This window comes from Macaca mulatta, chromosome 20 (genome assembly GCF_049350105.2).
Source record: "Macaca mulatta isolate MMU2019108-1 chromosome 20, T2T-MMU8v2.0, whole genome shotgun sequence".
Classification (NCBI taxonomy): Eukaryota; Metazoa; Chordata; class Mammalia; order Primates; family Cercopithecidae; genus Macaca; species Macaca mulatta.
Genome location: NC_133425.1, coordinates 53,490,451 through 53,514,705, shown reverse-complemented (window position 1 = coordinate 53,514,705; position 24,255 = coordinate 53,490,451). Strand labels below are relative to the sequence as shown.

Sequence of the window (24,255 nt, the reverse complement as noted above, 5' to 3'; positions counted from 1 at the left end):
CTTTGGGAGGCTGAGGCAGGAGGATCACTTGAGCCCATGAGTTCAAGAACAGCCTGGGCTACATGACAAAACCCCATCTCTACAAAAAGTCAAAAAATTTAGCTGGGCGTGTTGGTGTATCCCTGTAGTCCCAGCTACTCAGGAGGCTGAGGCTGGAGGGTCGCTTGAGTCTGAGGAAGTTGAGGCTGCAGTGACTTGTGACTGCGCCACTGCACTGTACTCACTCTAGCCTGAGTGACAGAACAAGACCCTGTCTCAGAAAAATAAAAATAAGTCCATGTGCGGTGGCTCATGCCTGTAATCCCAGCGCTTTGGGAGGCTGAGGTGGGTGGATTGCTTGAGCCCAGGAGTTTTTAGACCAACTTGAGGTACATAGTGAGACCTTGTTTCTAAAAGAAAAAAATTTTTTTAGCTTCTCAGGGTTCAAAGTATTAAAAACATTTTATTTTAATAAAAACTAAAAACTAAGATAATATTTATAAAACACTCTATTAAAAAGTGCCTGGCTTGGCTGGGTGTGGTGGCTCACTCCTATAATCCAGCACTTTGGGAGGCTCAGGTGGGTGGATCACCTGAGGTCAGGAGTTGGAGACCAGCCTGGCCAACCTGGCGAAACCCCGTTTCTACTAAAAATACAAAAAATTAGCCAGCCTGGTGGTGGGCACCTGTAGTCCCAGCAACTTGGGAGGCTGAGGCAGGAGAATTGCTTGAACTAGGGAGGTGGAGGTTGTAGTGAACTGAGATCATGCCACTGTACTCCAGCCTGGGCGACAGAGAGAGACTCTGTCTTAAAAAAAAAAAAAAAAAAAAAAAAAGGTGCCTGGCTCACTGGCTCATAGAAGTGCTCCAGAGACTTTAGTTCTTGCTGATGTTGTCCTTACAGGACACTGGGAACACAGGTGACCGATAATTGCAACAGTGCAGGGGCTACTAACATAGTAACTGAGTGGGGGATGTCAAGGGAAGGCTTCCAGGAGGAGGTGACATTAGTGCTGGGTTCTGAAGAATGAGTAGGAGTTTGGGAAATGCACAGGGATGCTCCTGGCAGAGGAAATGGTATTGGCAAAGGCTGGAGTTGAGAGAGGGCGCTCTACAAATCTAGAGTGGTTCTGTACGGCAGGGCAACGGTGTGCCCTGATAAGCCGGTAGGTGGGCACTTGGCCCGTATGTGTGCCTGGGTGGAGCCTGGCCTTGCCTCTAACCCTTGCTAGGCCTTGTTCACAGATGAGTCAGAGCTGATGGTGCAGCTTCCAGACAAGATGCGGCTGGACCTCGCCATCGACGTGAACTACAACATCGTTAGCAAAGTCGCACTCTTTCAGGTACACCCTTTGGTGCCCTCACCCTCAGGGCTGTGTGAGGCTCCAAACCCAATCTTCTCTAAACAGCGTTCCTTTCCCTTCCTCACTGGGACAGGGCTGTGACCGGCAGATGATCTTTGACATGCTGAAGAGGCTTCGCTCTGTTGTCTACCTGCCCAATGACTATGTGTGCAAGAAGGTGAGCTGGCCCGGCAGCCACTTCTGGATCTGGGGTTCACGATCCCCCTGGCTTTCAAGGAGCTGAGCTGGAGGGGAACCTGCCAGCCCAGGGCAGAGTGAGATTGTTGGGGAGGGAGAGGAGTGTCTGCGGCTTTGTGCTGCAGTGACCTGACCAGATCCAAGAGCAGGAGCGGATTAGGAGGCTTTGCCAGTTCTATGCAATCAGCACACATGTGCCTCTGGCTTTGCAAAGCATTTCCTCAGCTCCATTGACACAGGACCATGAGGTCCAGGACAAAGACCCCCGCACCTTACAGAAAGAGAAGCCGCGGAGCCTGAAGAGGGGCAGGGCCTTGACTGTGTAGCTGGAACTGCTTCTGCGGTCTCCGTCTTCCCATCAGGAAAATGGGGCAGGAGAAGGGGTGGGCTTAGGTCAGAGGTTGCAAACTGGTGGCCTTTGGGTAAGATCCAGCACACAGGTATTCCGTGGGTTTTTTTTTCTTTCTAATTTTAAGAAAATGTAGAATTGGTCCCCAACCTTTAAAAATTTGAAGATTTCATATAAAAATTCAGATTTCTGGCTGAAAAGAGACAATCTGCCTTCACTGGATCCACTTCCCAAATGGCAAGAGCCAGCTGGGGTGGAGGAAAGGTTGCCCCAAAGGGGGACATTGTGTCCCTTCCTGATGCCACAGCTCCCACCGCTCCCCACTGCCCCACCCTAGAACCCCCTCCTTGCTCAGCTTCACCCTCTGATCCCAGAAAACGTCTGGGGTTGAATCCTGGGGTCTAACAATGTCTAGAGCCCTTTCTGCTCCCTGTCCTTGGGGTTCAAGGTGAGATCAAGGTACTTGGTGAGTGAGGGGAAGGATCAGGAACCCAGGTTTCAGTCCTCTTGCCCAGAGCTGTTAATAAGCCTGGGTGTACGTACAGGGGGGAAAACATTACCCAAGCAGGCTCTGCAAGCCTTGGGCACCCCTGTCCCCAAGAAGGTCCCTGTCTCCAGGTTATATGCTGTGCAGCAGTGAAATTTCTGGAAGCAGAGAGCCAGGGTGAAGAGGGGAAAAGGATGCTTCAGAGGGCTGAGGATTTAAAGCTGCAACCTTAGGGGCCAAGAGGGGTCTGGGAACAATAGAGTGACTTGCCTGACATTGGAGTCACTTTCTGGCTGTGCAGCCTTGGGCAAGTGGCTTGCCCTCTCTGAGTCCTGCTCATCTCGTGGATAAAGTGGGGGATGTTGATAGTACCTCCCTCATGGGGTGGTTGTGAGGGCTGAATAAGATGTGCATACAGAGCTTAACACTGTGCCTGCCACACAGCAGGTGCCAGTGCTGTTGCTGTTATCTTCGTGGGTGATGCAGAGTTTGCTTCAAATGAGAAAAAGTGAATCTAAAGTCTGTGATTGCAAATTAAATTGAGCACTTGGTGAGCACGTGTGAAGGGCGCCCTCTGCTGTCTGGTTTTGCTCTGCAGCGATCTCTCTGAGACACCCTGGGCGCTGGTTAGTGAGGTGAAGGTCCCCTCACCCTTTCACTCTTGTCAAACTAAACAGAAACAGGGAGGCAAACCTCTCTTCCTTTTTGTTAAGGAGGTCATGCATGTGTGAAATGCGCAGGAATTTTCTGTCAACTAAGTCAAAAGTGTGACAGTTACTGCCCTTGGTCACTTCCCGGATCCCTTATTTATTTATTTGTTTGTTTGTTTGTTTATTTGAGACCAAGTCCCACTCTTTCGCCCAGGGTGGAGTGCAGTGGCACTGTCTCAGCTCACTGCAACTTCTACCTCCCGGGTTCAAGCAATTCTCCTACCTCAGCCTCCCAAGTAGCTGGGATTACAGGCATGTGCCACCACACCCGGCTCATTTTTTTAGTTTTAGTAAAGACAGGGTTTCACCATGTTGGACAGGCTGGTTTCGAACTCCTGACTTCAGGTGATGTGCCCACCTCGGCCTCCCAAAGTGCTGGGATTACAGGCATGAGCCACCACACCCGGCCCCCTTTTTAATTATTATTATTATTATTTTCTACAGACCTCCTCTTCCCCTTTTAAACACATGTGACTCACAGGTAGCTGGCCAGGACAAGGCCCGTGAAGGCATGAGGATTGGAAGGCGCGTGGCAGACTAGGTGTTTCTAATTATAGTCCAAAGCAAGCTATTCATTCATGCATGCATTTGGTTTGTCTTGGGATTAAGGCCATTGTATGCATTTGCCAGGCTGCCACGGGACACTGCACAACACCACAAGCTGGGTGGCCTCTCTCCTCGGCTTGTAGGTGGCCATCTCGGTTTTTTTGTGTGTGTGCTCCTCACATCCTCTTGTCTCTACGCCTGTCTTTGTGTCCACATTTCCATTAGGACACCAGTCCTATTGGATTAGGTCTAGAAGGACCTCATCTTTAGGAATTACATCTGCAATGACCCTATTCCCAAATAAGGTCACATGCTGAGACGCTGGGGATGAGGATTTCAACATAGAATTTGGGAGGGGTACAGAATTCAACCCACAACAACCATGAACTCTGGAACCAGATTGTCTGGGTGCAGATCCCAGCTCTTGGGCAAAGAGTGCTCTCACCTCCGAGGGTTGTTGAGGTTAAGTAGTACACCGCATAAAGCAATCTGGGGCTGGGCATGGTGGCTCACGCCTGTAATCCCAGCACTTTGGGAGGCTAAGGCAGGCAGATCACTTGAGGCCAGGAGTTCGAGACCAGCCTGGCCAACGTGGCGAAACCCTGTCTCTACTAAAAAATACAAAAATTAGCCGAGCGCGGTGGCACATGCCTGTAATCTCAGCTACTTGGGAGGCCGAAGTATGATGCCTGTAATCACAGCTACTTGGGAGGCTGAAGCACGAGAATTGCTTGAACCCAGGAGGCGGAGGTTGCAGTGAGCTGAGATCATGCCACTGCACTCCAACCTGGGCGACAGAGTGATTCCATCTCAGAAAAAAAAAAAAAAGGCAATTTGAATACTATCATTATTGTTATTCCCATTCCTGTTGCAGTTAGCAAATGCTTCCTGAGACCCTGAAATATGCCAGGTGTAGATATCATTTGATGGTGGGAACTGCTATCTGATTTACCCTGCCTCCATCAGTGAGTCTAACTGGAAATTTGCAGAATTCCATTATACCTGCACCTCCCAGGTTAGCTGGCACTTCCCATTCCAGGACATCACTAACTCCCCCACTGCAACCCTATCAGTTATGCAGGACATAGGGTAGTCACTCCTCCAAGTCTACAGATGAGGAGACTGAGGCCCAAGTGGGAAGTGACTGCCCCCATACAACACGCCAAGTTGTGGTGGCAGGGCTGGACACCAGTGCCTAGGTTCCTCCTTGCGGGACCTCCAGCCTCTGGATCCAACCCTGGCTCTTCTCTGGTGACATTGAAGGATGAACAGAGGGACTTGTCCCTTCTCTGTTTCAGGGGGAGATCGGCCGTGAGATGTACATCATCCAGGCAGGGCAAGTGCAGGTCTTGGGCGGCCCTGATGGGAAATCTGTGCTGGTGACGCTGAAAGCTGGATCTGTGTTTGGAGAAATAAGGTCAGAGGCAGCTGGGGTAAAGTGAGGGGCCTGTGGCAAGCGCTGGGAAAGGAGGCGGCCAGCGGGCAGTGAGAGTGTCTATGGCTTGGCAGATGCAGCACTGGCACCTGCTGATGTATGTGGGGATGGGGGTGGGGGAAGGCTCTCATCTGTGTGGGGCCACCACTGTGCTCCACACATGGGAAAGAAAGATCTGAATGTGACCAAAATCACAGTCTCTGAAGGGTCTCCTTCCTCCCTTTTCTGCCCCAGCTTGCTGGCTGTTGGGGGTGGGAACCGGCGCACGGCCAACGTGGTGGCCCATGGGTTTACCAACCTCTTCATCCTGGATAAGAAGGACCTGAATGAGATTTTGGTGCATTATCCTGAGTCTCAGAAGTTACTCCGGAAGAAAGCCAGGTATGTAACTTTTCTTTCATTTAATAGAAAATTGCTAAGGACAATGAATTTCTCTTACGTAACCACAGTACCTTTATTTTTTATTGATTTATTTTTTGAGATGACGTCTTGCTCTGTCACCCAGGCTGGAGTACATTGGAGTGATGATGACTCACTACAGCCTCAACCTCCTGGGTTCAAATGATCCTCCTGCCTCAGCTTCCCATGTAGCTGGGACTATAGGCACATACCACCATGCTCGGCTAATTTTTAAAGGTTTTTCTAGAGCTGGGGTCTCACTACATTGCCCAGGCTGGTATCAAACTCCTGGGCTCACATGATCTGCTCTGACCTCCCAAAGTGCTGGGATTACAGGTGTGAGCCACTGCGCCATTAAAATAAGGAAATTTCGTATTGAAACAATACTATTATCTCATTCATAATCCATCTTCAGATTTTGCTAATTCTTCAAGAATATCCTTTGTACCTTTTCTTCTTTTCCATGCCTGAATCAAGTCTAGGATCACATATTGTAATTAAGGTGCAGAGTATTCTTAGTCTTCCTTGATCTGGGATAGTTCTTCAGGCTTTTCCAACCTTTAGTGACTTGGATGTCTTTTGAGCATACAGGCCAGTTATTTTTTATTTGTTTATTTATTTTTTTTGAGACAGAGTCTTGCTCTGTTGCCCAGGCTGGTGTGCCGTGGCACAATCTCAGCTCAGTGTAACCTCTGCCTCCTGGATTCAAGCAATTCTCCTGCCTCAGCCTCCTGAGTAGCTGGGATTACAGGCACATGCCACCACGCCTGGCTGATTTTTGTATTTTTAGTAGAGACGGGGTTTCACCATGTTGGTCAGGCTGGTCTCAAACTCCTGACCTCGTGATCCACCCACCTCAGCCTCCCAAAGTGCTGTGATTACAGGCATGAGCCACCACACCTGGCCCATACAGGCCGGTTATTTTATAGAATGCCCCTCAGTTGGGGTTTGTCTGATGGTTTTCTCGTGATTACCATTAGAGTCTGCATTTTTGGCAGGAAGAACTCGGAAGTGATGTCGCTTCTGCAGCAAATGTACTGAGAGGCACATGATGCCGATTACTCCCAATATCGATTATTTTCACTTTGATTACTTGGTTAAGGTTTCTGTACTATGAACCTATTTTCCCTTAAACCTAATTCCTAAGTAATTAGTGGGGAGTCACCTTCAGACTATGAGGATATCCTGTTCCCCATCAAACTTTTACCCACCACTTTTAGCATCCTTTGATGGTTCCTCTCTATGATAGTTACAAAGAGATTGCTATGATAGTTGTAAAATGGTAATTTTGTAACTCCACTCCTTCCTTGATTATTAACTCGCGGTCAGCTGTATGGAAGAACTTTTTCTTCTCTCCCACTTGTTTATTCATTTCTCAACGTATATCGGCATGGATTTACTTGATTCCATGAACACTCTGTTAATAATTATTATTTTGATGCTCAAATTGGTCCAATTTGGCCCTGGGCACTTTTTCAAGGTGGCTCATTTGTGACCTTTGTGATATCCCTGTCATATTTGAGCACTTCCTTGCTTACTCAAGTATCAGTAAGCCACAACCAGATGCCCTGGTTCATCTTGTACATCCCTTGTGGTATCCTGGAAATGGCAGTTTTCTCCAAGGAGCCTTGATTCCTTTTACTGCGGGATGGTTTTTAGAAACCAAGATCTGAGTCGTAGGAGCACTCATTGCTACTGGAGTGCTACAGGCCTCTGCAGCAGACGGAACCAAGAAACACACCCACGTACACACCAGGATGTGTAAATACAAATACATTTATATAAAATACATATATAATATCTATATATAAAATACACACACACACATATACATATATATGCCAACATCAATTTTTCTGTTTTTCTACTGATTGATCTATCTATAAAACAATTTCAATCCAGCACCACAGAATTAATTATTTTTAAATTTTAATTTAATTTAATTTTTTGAGACAGAGTTTCACTCTTGTCACCCAGGCTGGAGTGCAGTGGCAGTGGCGCCATCTCAGCTCATTGCAACCTCTGCTGGGATTAAAGGCATGTGCCACCACACCTGCCTAATTTTTGTATTTTCAGCAGAGATGGGGTTTCACCATGTTGGCTAGACTGGTCTCGAATTCCTGACCTCAGGTGATCTGCCTGCCTCGGCCTCCCAAAGTTGCTGAGATTATAGGTGTGAGCCACCATGCCCTGCTACCACATATTAGAATTCATTCTAATATTCTCCCTTTTCATACTTGTAAATCTCTTCTCCAACACTGAGCAGTACAGAGAAGTTCATTTCAGAATTTCCAGCCCATGTCACTGTAAAAACAAAGAGTAAGTCTTCTAGGTAGAGTTCAGTACTGGATGCAGCTCTTCTGTCTTTAGCCCGAGTATATATGATGTAAGTGTTATGTTCAAAGTTATCTGGAGTCCTTCTCTTCCTCCCCCACCCTTTAATGTGGTTACTTTATTCATCTGAAATACAGGTAGGTTCACTTATTTCAGTTTACATTCCATTTAGGGCTCCTGCCACCCTGATCTTTGTTGACTTTTTCTTGTTTTAAGTATGTAGAACATTAACATGTTCCTGAAGGTCAGCACTCTGCAAAATGGGGCACTCAGAAAAGTGTCCCAACTCTCCCTGTCCCCATTGCCCCCTGACTGCAACCCCCGTTATTACGTGATTCGTTGCATCAATCTCTGCCTTTTCTTTCCTCTGCTTACTTTTGCAAAAATAGACAGATCCACAAACATTTTCTTTTTTGAGATCAAGTCTCGTTCTGTGGCCCAGGCTGGAGGGCAGTGGTTTGATCTTGGCTCACTGCAACCTCCACCTCCCAGATTTCAAGCGATTCTCCTGCCTCAGCATCCTGAGTAGCTGGGATTACAGGCATCCACCACCATGCCTGGCTAATTTTTGTATTTTTAGTAGAGATGGAGTTTTGCCATGTTGTCCAGGCTTGTCTCGAACTCCTGACCTCAGGTGATCTGCCTGCCTCTGCCTCCCAAAATTCTGGCATTACAAGTGTGAGCCATCACGCCCAGCCCAAACATTTTCTTATTTCTTCTTTCTTACACAAAATGTGGCATGCTGTAGATTCTTGTTGTACTTTACTTTGTTTCCACATGACGACAAAACCCGGAAATCATCGTCTATCAGTGCAGAGTCAGTTTCCTCATTCCTTTCCACAGTGGCAGAACATTCCTGTAAATGGGCATTTAGGGTATTTCCAAAATTTTGCAATTACAAACAGTGGTGCAATGAATAACTGTGTGCATCTGTATTTTGCATTGTTGGGGAACACGTCATTCTTTTTAGAAAAGCCAGTTTTTGTTTTCAAACCCTTAAGATCAGGTTTCAAATTGAGCGACAGGCATCGTGGTGTGGCAGGAACCCCACAATAGGTCTGGGATGCTGGCGGGGCTCAGGTCCCTTCCATGTGAGGTGCTGGCTGTGTGACTTTGAGGAAGTTGTTAACTTTTCTGGTCTCAGTTGTCTCCTATGTAAAATAAAGGTCATAACCCCTACTTTGCTGCTGTAATTTTTTTTTTTTTTGAGATGGACTGTTGCTCTGTTGCCCAGGCTGGAGTGCAGTGGCACAATCCTGGCTCACTGTAACCTCCGCCTTCTGGGTTTAAGCGATTCGATTCTCCTGCCTCAGCCTCCCCAGTAGCTGGGACTACAGGCATGTGCCACCACACCCGGCTAATTTTTGTATTTTAAGTAGAAACGGGGTTTCACCATGTTGACCAGGCTGGTCTGGGACTCCTGACCTCAGGTGATCCGCCCGCCTCGGCCTCCCAAAGTGCTGAGATTACAGGTGTGAGCCACTGTGCTTGGCCTGCTGCTGTGAAAATCAAATAGTGTGTGGGAATGTCTCCGGTGGGGTGCCTGTCATGTCAGAGAGCTCAGTGCATGTTAATAACGATCACTTCAGGCCAGGTGCAGTGGCGCATGATTGTAATCGCAGCACTTTAGGAGGCTGAGGCGGGAGGATCACTTCAGCCCAGAAATTTAAGGTTAAAGTGAATTATGATCGTGCCACTGCACTCCAGCCTGGGTGACAGAGCAAGACCTTGTCTCTAAAATAAATAAGCAATTGTTCCTCTGTAGCCATCAAATTCACCTTATAATTTTTCAATTGGCTAAAACCTTTTTAATCCACATATCTGGGTTTTCCTCCTTGTCTTGTATCACATATTCTTATCTTCCCCTTCATTCTATACAATGACACCAGAAATAAACTGCACAGAGAGTTGCCATAATAAAGAGAAGAAACTCACCAGCATCCATTCCTACAGCACAGTGATGTATCGAGTACACAGTGCTGAGTTCTGGGGACACAGCAAGGACCAAACAAAACTCACATTCTAGTCAGGGAACCAACAATGGAAAGATGAGTGATGATGTGATGTGTCTGGCTATGAGGAAACAAAGCCACGGGAGGAGCAGGAAGTGATGGAGTGTTGCCTGAGATAAGCTGGTTGGGGAAGCTGCTCTGAGCAGTTGGCATTTCAACAAGACCTGTACAAAGCAAAGGAGTGAGCTGGCAGACTGATGGCTGGGAACAGCATTCTGGGCAGAGGGAACAGCATGTGCAGAGGCTCTGAGGAGGAGCAGGCTTAGTGTGTGGGTGGCACAACAGCGAGAAAATTAGCATAGCTTGGTGTGGGATCAGAGGAGTGTAGGGGAAGAGATTGGGTCGGACCTCAGAGAGAGATGGGAGCCACGGCGAGTTTTACGCAGAGGAGTGACTTGAAGTTCCTTAGGTTTTCACAGGAGCCCTCTAGCAGCTTCAAGGTAAAAGGAGGCAGTTTTGATGTCCAAGCATCATGCACACAAGACACTGAGGTCCCCTGGGGAAGGAAGCTGCCCCAAAACTCACCTGGTTGCTCTCAAGGAACCCACTGGGCCCTTCCAAAACCCGGGTCTATCTGAATTTCTCCCACCAAATCTCCCCACGTTCCCCACCACATCAGTGGTGCGTGCCAGCGCCTCCTCTCCTGAGGGACAGGGAGGTAGAGTGGACCCTTGTGATTCATGGACTCCATATTTGCAAATTCGCCTCCTCACTGAAATGGGCTCGTAACGCCAAGATCAATACTAACAGGCTTTTGTGGTAATTTAAGGACATGCCCAGAGCAGCAAAATACTTGAGTCACCCCAAGTGCACGCCCCCCGCTGAAGTCCCAGTTCTGCCTTCTGGTTTCAGCTCTTGTACTGCAAACAGGTGTATTTTTATGGTCCATTTAATGCCACTTTTTTTTTTTTCATTTTTGTGCTTTTTGTTGGCGATCGCACTGTTTAAAATGGCCCCCAAGCATAACGCTGAAGTGCCGTCTCGTGTTCCTAAGCACAAGAAGTCTGCAATGTGCCTTACACAGTGAATATGTGTGTTAGATAAGTTTCATTCAGGAATGAATTATAGTGCTGTTGGCTGTGTGTTCAATGTTAATAAAACAACGATCTATATTTAATAAGATGTCTTTAGCCAGCACAGTGGCTCATGCCTGTAATCCCAGAACTTTGGGAGGCTGAGGCAGGTGGATCACCTGAGGTCAGGAGTTTGAGACCAGCCTGGCTAACATGGTGAAACCCCATCTCTACTAAAACTACAAAAATTGGCAAGGCGTGGTGGTGGGCACCTATAATCCCAGCTACCTGGGAGGCTGAGGCAGGAGAATGGCTTGAACCTGGGAGGCAGAGTTTGCAGTGAGCTGAGATCATGCCACTGTACTGCAGCCTGGGTGACAGAGTGAGACTCTGTCTCAAAATAATAATAATAATAGTAATAATAATATAATAATGTCTTTAAAAAGAAACACACATAAGACAAGTTTATTATTATTAATTTTAGAGACAGGGTTACACTCTTTCACCCAGGCTGGAGTACAGTGACATGATCATAGCTCACTGCAACCTCGAACTCCTGGGCTCAAGAGCTCTCCCGCCTTGGCCTCCCAGTGTTCTGGGACTGTGTGTGAGCCACCACGCCTGGCCAAGTTTATGTATTATGGTTGACGAATGTTGTGATGAGAGATTTGTAGGAATCTAGCCTTGTATTTCCCCTAGCAACAATGTTTCCGTATTTGCTAATTCGGTGTTCGCAGAGATCTCATAGGATATAATTACTACAAATCATGAGATTCAACTCTGCTTGTGGCTGAAAACTGGTGCCAGGTCTCCCCACCCTCTCTTCTTGCTCCCGCCCCCACCAGGAGGAACAAAGCTCAGGAAAGCCATGCTTTTAGCTGTTATCCCATCATCCTGGGTGGGTTAGGCAAGAGTTTGGCAAATCAGATGGGACCCCAAAGGCCCTCCCGAGAGCCGTGCAGAGGCCCCCATTCCTGACAGTGCCTGTGCACCTGTGTCCATACTGAGAAGGCTGAGGTGTGGGTGGGAGGCAGCCAGGCGAAGGAGTGGAGCTAACAGGCCTCACAGCAACATGGTGGGGCGTGGGATGGGGGGCCCAGCCATGAGTCATCAGAGTGGCTGTTTGCTGGCCAGGCCAGCTTGACCAGAGAGGCAGGGGATTGTGTGTGAGCTCTGCTCATCAGGGGAGATACACTATCTGAGAACCATAGTTCTGGGGACATCTGAGTTGGTGAGGGCCACGTGTGGGATTCTGTCCAAGCTCCCTGCTTTGCAGATGGGGGACCCGAGTCCCCAAAGAAGTGAAGTGCTCAGATCTCTGGCTTGACCACTCCAAGAAAGAGAATGAAGAGGTCTTATGTGGGTCACTTGCTCCAGGCTGATTGCTCAATCTCAGTTATAGGGAAGCATACATTATCAGAAAATGAGGACAAATTTCCCTAATCTGGAAATGCCCCAGAAGCCAGCTCAATGTTTCCAAACAGAGACAGCTATTAGCAATCAGCAAAGGTCCTATAAATAGTTATTTTGTTAGAAAGAAAAAGATAGTTCATTTTCACAGCACCCTCAGCCTTCCTGTGGGCTGTCACATCGTGAATTATGGACTCAAATAACATGGGGGACGGTGCCGAGCTGGCGCGTGTCAGAGGCGTCTGGTGAATTATCATGTTTGTGTTCTCCTGGGGGATCTCCAGCTAGAAATGCAAATCTTGGGCAATTAATATCAATATGCACCATTTAAACCCATTGCCTCTGATTAGATAAGCAGCCAGTAATGGCCTCATTTTTAAACAAACAAGTTTTGCTGGAGCCCCGATGAATGAATTTGCCAATTCATTGTCTAGGCCCGCTGGTTGCAGGCAGAATTCATTTGTTCTTGAGACAAACTGCTTACCACATGTTTGTAGTGTGAAAAATTCCCGGTAAAAAGGTAGGGCTCTCTTTGATGGAAAAATCTACCCTTATCTAGAGAAACAGGGGGGTACATACCATTAGACGTGGGTGGCAATTCTGCTTCTGCCACTTCCTGGTAACCTTGGGCACATCACTCCCCCTGTTCTGAGTCTCAATTTCCCCAACTGTCAGAGGCACAGTCATCTCAGCCCTTCCCATATCACAGGAGTATTTGTCAGTGTCCAGGAAGATAATGATGTAATGTCGCTTTGTAATCATTAATATCTGGGGCACCGGGGTCAGAAGTGTGGCTTTGAATTCTAGCTTTGCTGCTTCTTAGCTGTGTGGCCTTGGGAAAGTTACTCACCCCCTCTGAACTTCTATACCCTCATTTGGAAATGAGGATGAATAATAAGACCTACTTACGGGGATTGTTGTGAGACTTAAATGAGAGAGTATGTATTAGCATAACAGTATTACCACAAATTTAACCGTTTAAAATCACACACATTCGTGATCTCAATTTCTGTGGGTCAGAAGTCTGGACATGGCTTAGCTAGGTCCTCTGCAAGATTGTCATCAAGGTGTCTTCCAAGCAGGCTCTCATCTCAAGTCTGGATAGGGGAAGGACCCACTTCCAGGATCACATGGCTGTTGGTGTAATTCAGTTCCTTGGGGTTGTAGGACTGGGGCTCCAGTTCCCACTAGCAATTGGCCAGTAGCTGGCCTCAGGTGCTTGCCATGTGGACCTTCTCCAACACAGCCGGCTGCTCCCTACATCAAAGTCATCAAGGGAGGCCAGGCACCGCGGCTCATGTCTGTAATCCCAACACTTTGCGAGGCCATGGCAGGAGGATCGCTTGAGCCCAGGAGTTCAAGACCAGCGTGAGCAACACAGGGAGACCCCGTCTCTATTACTTAAAATAAAAATCAAATAAAAAATAAATAAAGTCAGCAAGGGAGAGTCCCCTTGCAAGACAGAGCTCTATCACAATCCTGTGTGATATATTCCACCAGTGATAGCCCTTGTTGTATTCTATTGGTTAAAAGCAAGACACATACCCCACTCATCCTCAAGGGAAGGGGACCACACAGAGGAGTGAACACCAGGAAGGGGGTAATAGGGGCCATTGAAGGGTGCCTGTAAAGGATGGAGCAGAGGGCCTGGCACATATAGACACTCAATACATGCTGATAATTGTGATGGTAACAATGGGGAGGTGACAGTGAAGCAGAAGGAGAAGGAAAGAGCTTTGGTTCCTTTTCCACCTGGGCATCTTATTCCCAATTCCCTATGTGAAAGTGTCCTTCAGGATTTCCTAACTCTTCTGCTGGTTAAAAAAAAGAAAGAGGCCAGGCATGGTGGCTCACACCTATAATTGCAACACTTTGGGAGGCCAAGGCAGGCGGATCGCTTGAGCCCAGGAGTTTGAGACCAGCCTGAGCAACATGGCAAAACCCTGTCTCTACAAAAAAAATAAAAAATTGTGGTTGTGGTGGTGCATATCTGTAGTTCCAGCTACTCGGGTGGGAGGATTGCTTGAGCCATGGAGGTCAAGGCTGCAGTAAGCCATGATCACGCCACTGCACTCCTGCCTGGGTGACAGAGCCAGACCCTGAGAGAGAGAGAGAGAGAGAGAGAGAGAGAGAGAGAGAGAAAGAGAGAGAGAGAGGAAGAGGAGAGGAGAGGAGAGGATTCAGAAGAGAGAGGAGAGAGGCGAGAGAGAGAGAGACAGAAAGGAAAGAAAGAGAATTTCCTAGCTGTATGACCTCAGACAAGTTATTCTTGAACCTCTCTGAGCATCACTTTCCTCATCTCTAAGGCACAACAGACAGTGAGACCCACCTCATTACAGTTGTTCTGATTCTTCAATGAGATGCAGTGCATAAAGTACTAAACACGACACTTGGCTCTCTACAATCGCCAGCCAAAATCACCACCACCACACCGCTCCAGCTTAAAGGAGGCTACACAAGCGAGCCTTTCTTTTCCCCCAGCGTGCGTCTGTGATGTAAGTGGATGCTGCTTTCTTCCAGGCGTATGCTGAAAAACAACAACAAGCCCAAGGAGGAGAAGAGCGTGCTGATCCTTCCGCCCCGGGCGGGCACCCCGAAGCTCTTCAGCGCTGCCCTCGCTATGACAGGAAAGATGGGCGACAAGGGGGCAAAAGGCGGCAAACTTGCTCACCTCCGGGCCCGGCTCAAAGAACTGGCTGCGCTGGAGGCGGCTGCAAAGCAGCAAGAGTTGCTGGAACAGGTAATGTGGTTGGGAGCCCAGCCACCACATCCATTTTGGATATGTGCCAGGGAGAAGGCCGAGGGGTCTCCAAGAGTGGGCCACACATTTAGTTTTAGGGTCTTCCCCGTCCTTTTTCTATCAGTCAGGACTCATTTGGTTACCAGTGACAGAGTGCAAGCTCAAATCAGCTTGAGAAAAAGGGGAATTAGGGGTCAAGTAATCGAAAAGTTCAGGAAAGCCTGGATCCAAAAGCCTGAATGATGCCAACAGGACGAGTTTTACCATTGTATCATCTCTGCTTTATTCAGCGATGGTTTTATCTCCAGGCAGGTTCTCAAGAGTTCTAGGATGACATCCTCCTGGCATAGCAACTCCAACAGAAAGAAAGCACCTCTTTCCCAGGCATTCTAGCAAAAGTTCCCGGACTCACTGTCATTGGACAGAATTGGGTCACATGCCAATTCTTGAGCCATTCGGTGTGACCAGGGCACTGTGGTGTTCTAAAGAGGCCTGGGTCACATACCCACCCCTGGACTGAGAGTAGGCTGGGAGCAGGATCTCTAAAAGACAGTCTTGATACTGTTGCAGAGGTTAGAGGAGAGGGTGTGAGAAGCAAATGTCCCTCCCCAGAAGACAGTGTGTTCTCATATTTAATACTGTATCTGTGGCAATTTAAGATATTTGGGTCAGGCATGGTAGCTCACACTTGTAATCTCAGCACTTTGAGAGGCCAAGGCAGAGGATCTCTTCAGGCCTGGAGTTCAAGACCAGCCTGAACAACATAGCGAGAACTTGTCTCTACAAATTTTTTCTTTTTTGTTTTTAATTAGCCAGGCTTAGTGGCACATGCCTGTGGTCCTAGCTACTTGGGAGGCTGAGTTGGGAGCATCACTTGAGCCCAGGAAGTCAAGACTGCAGTGAGCTATGATTGCACCATTGCACTCCAGCCTGGGTGACAGAGTGAGACCCTGTCTCAAAAAATGAAAAATAAAACTTTGAAAGTAAAATCCTCTCACACGGGCACAGTGCCTAATGTTCCCACCCCCATAAATCTATGGGGGACATTAAAATTAGTTCTGGGACTTTTTTCTGTGACCAAAGCCAAGAATACCAAGTAGAACAATTACACTAATTATGTTTGTTCATGGCTGTCCCTTAGGAAGGCTGCTGGGGAACTGGAGAGGGACTGGGGTTAGGCAGACTGGGGTTAACAGTCTACACAGCAGAGTTCAAAGGAGCCCAGTGAACTCAGTCTCAATCCAGCCTGGTGTCAGAGTCCAGGAGACCCATCCAGAGGTTGTTTGACAGTAGAAGTCTGGTGAGTGACATCAAAGCCATCTGGGGTACCAAGACATTCTCCAGATATAGCCACCAATGGCCCCAGACTGAGGAAAGATGTGATCGCCTGGCTCACAAACTGTCAAGGTCAAGGTGGAGCTGGCAAATGGGGGTCTTCAGCACTGGCTGCTGTGAGGGCTGACTAGACAGGAACTCCAAGGGTGCCCTCAGCACACTGAGAGCTTCAGCTGGGGCGGGCTTGTGGCTCCTAAGTGGTAGCTCTTCAACAAGGCAGCTTTAAGATGGGAATTAAACTTGCATGAGTGTTCCATTAAAAGGCACTTCCTTTCCAAATCAGAACAACCAGGGCAGAATGGCAGAGTGCAGGGAGCTCTTAACTAGACATCCAGAGACACAAGTCCAAATCCAAGCTCTGTCACCACTAGCTCCATGACCCAGGAAGCCCCTCAAGCTTTTTGAGACTTGAATTACTGAGGGTTGCCTCAGGAGGTCGTAAAGATCAAGCAGGATACCTTGGAGGCCTTTTAGAAAAGCATGTTGAACACAGCAAAGCACTTTTCTGACTTCCCATGATGCTGCTGGTTCCAGCCAGAGCGCCATGCTTCAGGAAGTCCCACAGTGCTCACCATCTGAGCATCCTGCCCTGGAAATGCGTTGTCAAGAGTTTAGGGTGGGCTGGGCACAGGTGGCTCACCCCTGTAATCCTAGCACTTTGGGAGGCCGAGGCGGGCAGATCACTTGAGGTCAGGAGTTCAAGACCAGCCTGGCCAACATGGTAAAACCCAGTCTCTACTAAAGATACAAAAACTTAGCCAGGCATGGTGTCATGCACCTGTAATCCCAGCTACTTGGGAGGCTGAGGCAGGAGAATTGCTTGATCAAAGGCAGAGGTTGCACTGAACTGAGATCACACCACTGCACTCCATCCTGGGTGGCAGAGCAAGACTCGGTCTTAGAAGAAAGAAAAAGAAAGAAAAGAAAAGAAAAGAAAGAAGGAAGGAAGGAAAAAAGAGAGAGAGAGGGAGGGAGGGAGAGAGGAAGGAAGGAAGAAAGGAAAGGAAAGGAAAGGAAAGGAAAGGAAAGGAAAGGAAAGGAAAGGAAAGGAAAGGAAAGGAATAGAGTTTAGGGTAACAGGGAAGGGTGGGACAGGGGCACCAAAACATACAGAAATACTGAGACAGAAGGGGAAGCATATCCCAAGAGAGGCCTTGGGCTCTCGGAGCATTTTGGCTGCCCCCTCTCCATTTTTTTCTTTCAATATCCTACGACTTGAGCAAATGGCGCAGGTCTCTCCACACAAGCACGTTGACTGCTCCCACTTGAAACTCACAAGCACCACTTCACACGGGTCTTGGGCAGCTGAGGATCATTCCAGCCTCCTCTGGGGGCTGCTCCCTCTCCAGTTTCCTTCCTTGCAGAGATGGGATCAGGCAGAGTGGGAGGGGCCACAGGTATCCACAAAGGCTTGGTTTAATTACCCAGTCCCCTACTGATGCGAAGCCCATGGCCATCGCTTGTGGGAGGCAGCACAGGCTGGAGGCTGGAGGTATCCATCAAGTCTCCACATACAGCGTCAGCGCAGCCCAATACCAGGGGTACCCAGTCCTAGGCTATCCCTGAAGATCTCAACCTTTGAGACCTTCCAGAAAGGGGGCCCAGCCCCAGCAGCCTCTCCCCTCATCACTTTTTACCCTGTTTGCTTGGAGTTCTTTTCATCCACTCCAGGAGTGCCCATCCCTGGTAACTGATGGTTCAGCCTTTGCAGAGGCCTTGTGGGTACTCCTTCAGAGTCACTGCCTGGCTTGCTTCAGCAGCTCGGGGGAGGGGCCCTGTGCTTGAAACAACAGCCTCATCCCAGCTTCCAGCCCCACAGCCTAGATCTAAGACATGCCAAGACTTTCCATGAAATCAAACCGGGACTTTTAATCTGTACACTTCCCCATAATGTACTTTGTTTCTCCTAAATAACCCCCATGCGGCTCCACCCCACCCACTAGATTTCACCCGCTCTGTGTTCCGCTGTCCTCTTTGGGGGCCCAAAAAGGCTGGAACAGGGAGGTGTCCAAGACCCTTCCAAGACCCCTCCCAGAGTCTGTGCCTCACGAGCCACCCTTTCTGGATTCCAGGCCAAGAGCTCGCAAGACGCCAAGGGAGAGGAAGGCTCGGCCGCCCTAGACCAGCCCACGCCCCCAAAGGAGGCCACCCCCGACCCACCCGCGCCCCAGACGCCCCCCGAACCCCTGGGGTCTCCACCGCGCTCTCCACCGCCTGCCTCCCTTGGGAGGCCCGAGGGAGAAGAGGAGGGGGCGGCCCAGCCTGAGGAGCACTCGGTAAGGATCCGCATGAGCCCAGGCCCGGAGCCCGGCGAGCAGATCCTGTCGGTGGAGATGCCGGAGGAAAAGGAGGAGAAGGTGGAGTAAGGTGTGGTGAGGCGGCTCCCACGCGCAGTTCCGGCAGGTGTGCCCCCAATGCCCGCTGCGCCCCTGCGCCCCAGCTTCCCCCACGGCCCAAGAGGAGATGTTTTTCCGCAGTCGTGGCCTCAGTGGCTGCAGCTCTGACCGCCCTGCCAACACGCCAGCCCCGACTCAGATCCTCGCGGGCTGGGCCTGAGCTCGACACATTTCATCAAGTGTTCCAGTCCCTGAGCTCTCAGTATCAGTTGAGAGCCCTGCCTTTTCCTGACTGTTCCTTTTTTTAAGAACAAAATGATGTTCCACTTTTAAAGTTCATGGGTGGGGGATAAAATGAGGCTCCAATATATGGGAAGCTTTGTTGAAAAAGTAAAGGGTTATTGAATATGTGGGGTTTCCCCTCAGGAATTTGTCTAACACATTTCAAGGATAGAAAATACTTCACGGCCGGGCATGGTGGCTCATGCCTATAATCCCAGTGCTTTGGGAAGTCGAAGGAGGAGGATCACTGGAGGCCAAGAGTTGGAGAGCAGACTGGGCAACATAGCGAGACCCCATCTCAAACAAAAACAAAACAAAACAAAATAGGCAGGTGTGGTGGTGTGCACCTGTAGTCCCAGCTACTGGAGAGGTTGAGGCAGGAGGATGGCTTGAGCCCAGGAGTTTCTGGCTGTGGTGAGCTGGACACAGTGAGACCTTGTCTCAAAGAACTAAAAGATAGCCAGGCACAGTGGTTCACATCTGCAATCCCAGCACGTTGGGAAGCTGAGATGGGAGGATTGTTTGAGACCAGGAGTTCAAGATCAGCCTGGGCAACGTGTTGAGACCCCATCTCTACAAAACAGTAGCAGAAACAAAAGCAAACAACAACGTACACAAACAAAGAAACAGGCCGGGCGCGGTGGCTCAAGCCTGTAATCCCAGCACTTTGGGAGGCCGAGATGGGCGGATCACGAGGTCAGGAGATCGAGACCATCCTGGCTAACACGGTGAAACCCCGTCTCTACTAAAAAATACAAAAAACTAGCCGGGCGCAGTGGCGGGCGCCTGTAGTCCCAGCTACTCGGGAGGCTGAGGCAGGAGAATGGCGTGAACCCGGGAGGCGGAGCTTGCAGTGAGCTGAGATCCGGCCACTGCACTCCAGCCTGGGCGGCAGAGCGAGACTCCGTCTCAGAAAAAAAAAAAAAAAAAAAAAAAAAAAACAAACAAAGAAACAAAGAAAGGAGGGCAGCCGAGCTGTTCAGCTGAGAATTGCCTGGTTCTGAGCTGAGCTTGGGACACTGTTTTCTTTTGCGGGCAATCACACTAGGGGGCTGGATGCCCATTAGGGTAGTTAGTGCTTATCTTCCTCAGACTCTATTCAATTCCAGTGCAATGCCATTATCTCAGAACAGATAGAAGGGAAATGGACTTACTGGCCAGGGACTGCTAGCGTTTCTGCCTCTGCCAGGAGGACAGCCCGGTAGGAGCATCCTCTGCCTATCATCCTGAGAAACCCCATTTGCCAGCAGGGATCAGTCCGTTACTCACTTTTGACACTCTCGCTGTAGAGATGGTGGCAGCAACTTCAATTAATCCTAGAAAATGAAATCTCCCAGCTGATGACAGCACTTACATTCCCTAAAGCTTTCCAGATCATGTCATGTTGCTTTTATGATTCAGACAAAAAAAAAAAAAAAAAGAAAGAAAAAAGGATCATTCAGGGAATGAATATTTATCGAGAAGATTTTATTTGCATACTGAATGGCTCTTGGGGGAGTGAGTGATTAAAAATAAAATCTAGCATTCTAGTATTAGGCCATTTGTTTCCACCTGCAACAGTGAACATAAAGGACCTGGAATTCCAATAGGTCCTGCCTATTTTATATAAAATTACAGGAAAACGTGAGCTGCTCAGAGGCCTTTAAGGTTTGCAAATGTCTATATGTATTTGTCCATCCACTAAAAACAACATTCATTTCCATTGCAGAAAATTGAAAGAATGTGGGAGTCCCCAGGCTGGTCTAAGCATTTCCAAATCCCAGAGTCACAAACAGATTTGTCTAGTTGATGGCTTGTCACATGATCCGGGTAATCATCACATTGAATATAGTGATTGACCTTATTATTTTACCTTTTTTTTTTTTTTTTAAAAAAAAAAAGCTTTTAAAATGTATTTTAATAGACAATAACATATTTACATGGGTACAAAAGGATATCCAATAAAAATTCTTCATCCTGCCCTGGTACCCAGCTTCCTTGGTTCCCTCTCTGGAAGCAACCACTGTTAACAGTTTCTCCTGTATCATTTCAGAGTTATTTTATGCTTATACAAGGAAATATGTAACTGCTTCTTCCCTTCCTTTTTAATTTTAACAGAAGTGGTAACACATATTAGAACCACTGTTATTTTTCACTTAATTTACTTTGGAGATGGTTCCCTATCCTTAAAGAGCATGCTTGTTTTTTTGGTGACAGCAATCTAGTTTGTTGTATGGATGTATGATAACATTTAAACCACTCTCCCATTGATGGGCATTTGCGTTGTTTCCAATCTTACACTGTTAAAAATAATGCTGCAATAAAACAATCTTGTGCAGACATAATTTCACTGGTAAATATCTTTTAAATGGGGGAACTCTGCAAGTTTAGGCAGTTATTTTTCCTTCGTCTCCATTTACTATTTGTATATTTGTACCACATAGTCTAAGATCGAAGCACAGAGAATGCTTCCACCATTAGCAAGTGTTTCAGATGTGCTAACAAACACATTGCTTTTCAGTAAATGGCAAAATGCTTCAACAGCACCTTCCCTGTGAGATCCTATTTTATAAGGAATCTTTTTTATACGAATGTACTTATTCTTTTAGATATCAGTTCTTGAATATGTACTCCTTATGATATAAAGCAAGAGATTCTTGAGGTTCCCAAGAATTGTCCTGGAAAGAAAATTGATTTTGAAATGAGATTTGCAGTGTTTTAATTTCGCTGAGATAACTCCCTTAACGCAGTACTTTCACAAAACTTAGTTATTACATAAATTGAATTTGAGGCTGGCATTCTTCCCCAAATTGAATTGGACTGGTTGTTTGCTGAGGTATGAATGGAACAGCTCAGAAGCATTATAATTCTGTAGCTGAAACAGGACCCTTATTTATGTATGTTCAATCTCTACTTATTTAAAATGTCTCAGCAGTTCCTGCATTTAGATGGAAAACAAATAGCCAATACTTTTTAACTACATAAATATTTTAAATAGAATGAAAACCAAGAAGCTGTTTCAAATTTTATTATCAAAGTGTGTTCAGCTACCTGGAATATTTTAGTCTGTTTTCTTAGTAAACATGAACACTTTATTTACACTCTGCCTTTCATATTACAATGCATTTAATTAAAGTATTCAGACAAACGTTCCTGGCTTGAGGATTCATTTCAGAAATCAGCCATGGGTGACAGACACCTTTGTGAGAAAAACTATGTAAATTTCCTGGCCCAGGCACTCCAGCAAATGTCCTATGGACATCCTTCTGGTTCTAATCCATCCTGCATTCCTATTGCTGGAATGATATTCTTATCAAACCTCTATGGCCACTTTGAGAAGCTGAGGTGGGAGGATTGCTTGAGCCCAGGAGTTCAAGACCAGCCTGGGCAACATAGTAAGACTCCAACTCTATTAAAAGAAAAAACAGGCTGGGTACAGTGGCTCATGCCTGTAATCCCAGCATTTTGGGAGGCTGAGGCAGGCGGATCACCTGAGGTCAGGAGTTCGAGACCAGCCTGGCCAAAATGGTGAAACCCCGTCTCTACTAAAAAAATACAAAAAAATTAGCCGGGTGTGGTGGCGGGTGTCTGTAATCCCAGCTACTTGTGAGGCTGAGGCAGGAGAATCACTGGAAACTGGGAGGCGGAGGCTGCAGTGAGCCGAGATCGTGTCATTGCACTCCAACCTGGGTGACAGAGCAAGACTCCGTTTCAAAAAAAAAAAAAAAAGAAAGAAAAAGAAAAGAAAAAATAGGGCCAGGTGTGGTGACTCATGCCTGTAATCCCAGCACTTTGGGAAGCTGAGGTGGGTGGATCACCTGAGGTCAGGAATTCGAGACCAGCCTGGTCAACATGATGAAACCCCATCACTACTAAAAATACAAAAATTAGCCAGGTATGGTGGCTCACGCCTGTAGTCCCAGCTACTCTGGAGACTGAGGCATGAGAATTACTTGAACCCAGGAGGCAGAGGTTGTAGTGAGCTGAGATCGTGCCATTGCACTCCAGCCTGGGCAACAGAGTGAGACTCAGTCTCAAAAAAAACCACCACCAACAACAAAAAACCCAAAAGACTTCATGGCCTCTAGGACTCTAAGCCCTTCAAGTTAAAAGCCCCTTTATGTCTGTGCCATCTCATCTATTATAAGACAACTTACAATTTCCCCAGCCCATTAGATTTGTTCAATGACGCACAGTGCTGATAAACATGGACGCAAGGATTCAGACTGCCTGGCTTCCAATCCCAGTTTGATCATACACCATGGACCTCTCTGAGCCCCAGTGATCTCATCTATAAGATGGATATAATACTTTGAGTCACACAGGGCCACCGTGATGATTAAGTAATAGACTGAAATTGCCAAGTTTGAGTGGGCATGAGGAATAAAAGCAACGCACCACCCCTCTTACTCTGATAGTTGGTGTAGACTGGAAGCCTCTGGATAGCTCTGTCTTCTCGGAACTCTGACTCTGCCTAGGGTTATACACACAGAGGGCTTTGATCACCTCTTTTCTTGACTCTTTAACAGTGTTTGTACAAGGGGCTGGACACATGTTAATTATAACAATATAAATCGCAGATTTCCCTACCATCAATTAATGATTTAACCCAATTTTATAACAAAACAGACCCTAAAACACCCCAGCAAGGCTTACTCTCCTTGGGGCAATCACTCCAGTTCTGGGCTAGGCCCAGGGCTGTCTTCGTGGGCTTGTGTCCTGTGCAGTCACATAGGACTCTGTGTCCAGAAGCACTCTGTGCTTGAAATTCTGAATAAGTTTGGAGCCACGGGTCCTGCATTTTATTTGCACTGGTTCCCACAGGTGATATAGCCTGTCCTGGCCGGGTCGCGATACTACGCAGTATCTGAAATGGTCAGTGGTTGAAGGAGGTAAAGATATCTTTCGTGCACTCAGCTTCCGTCTCTCTTCTTCTAGCCCCAGAATTCTGCTTCCCCTTTTGGAAGATTACCTTTCAGTCATGTGTAGTGACTCCAACACAATGACCTAAGCCAGGCCCGTTGGCTCTCTTTGCTGGGAAGGTGAATCTTAAGAAGGATGGCCCACTCCTCCCTTGCTAACAGAGCCCTGATTTAGCTTTGGACAGCAGCATGCCCATCCCCAGAAGATGAAGCCCCTGGTATAAGCCAATCACTGCTCTCTGTTCTTTTTTGCCTAATTCTTGCCTTTCCAGACTTTTTTGTAGCTAGGTGTGACCCAGTTTCAACCCGTGAATTGATCAAGTATGGAAAGCGCTCTGTTGCTGTTGTCCTTCTCCTGCCTGGGATACTGAAGTGAGAATGTATTTGGAGCTGCAGCAGCCATCTCATGACTGAACAGCCAAAAATTGGAGAGAGGCAGCCTGTGA

At 47.6% G+C, this 24,255-nt stretch overlaps 1 protein-coding gene across 1 annotated transcript in view; it reads left to right on the top strand.

Annotated features, from left to right (window-relative positions):
• Nucleotides 1-19,531, top strand: part of CNGB1 (cyclic nucleotide gated channel subunit beta 1) — a 102,595-nt gene extending 83,064 nt beyond the window's left edge. Inside the window, exons 30-35 of the mRNA XM_077986079.1 lie at nt 1,225-1,322; nt 1,417-1,500; nt 4,911-5,029; nt 5,282-5,428; nt 14,736-14,955; nt 18,363-19,531. Of these exons, the coding sequence (XP_077842205.1) occupies nt 1,225-1,322; nt 1,417-1,500; nt 4,911-5,029; nt 5,282-5,428; nt 14,736-14,955; nt 18,363-18,656 (962 nt within the window). The 3' untranslated portion in view covers nt 18,657-19,531. The remainder of the gene's footprint in view (nt 1-1,224; nt 1,323-1,416; nt 1,501-4,910; nt 5,030-5,281; nt 5,429-14,735; nt 14,956-18,362) is intronic.
• The last annotated feature ends 4,724 nt before the right edge of the window (nt 19,532-24,255 follow it).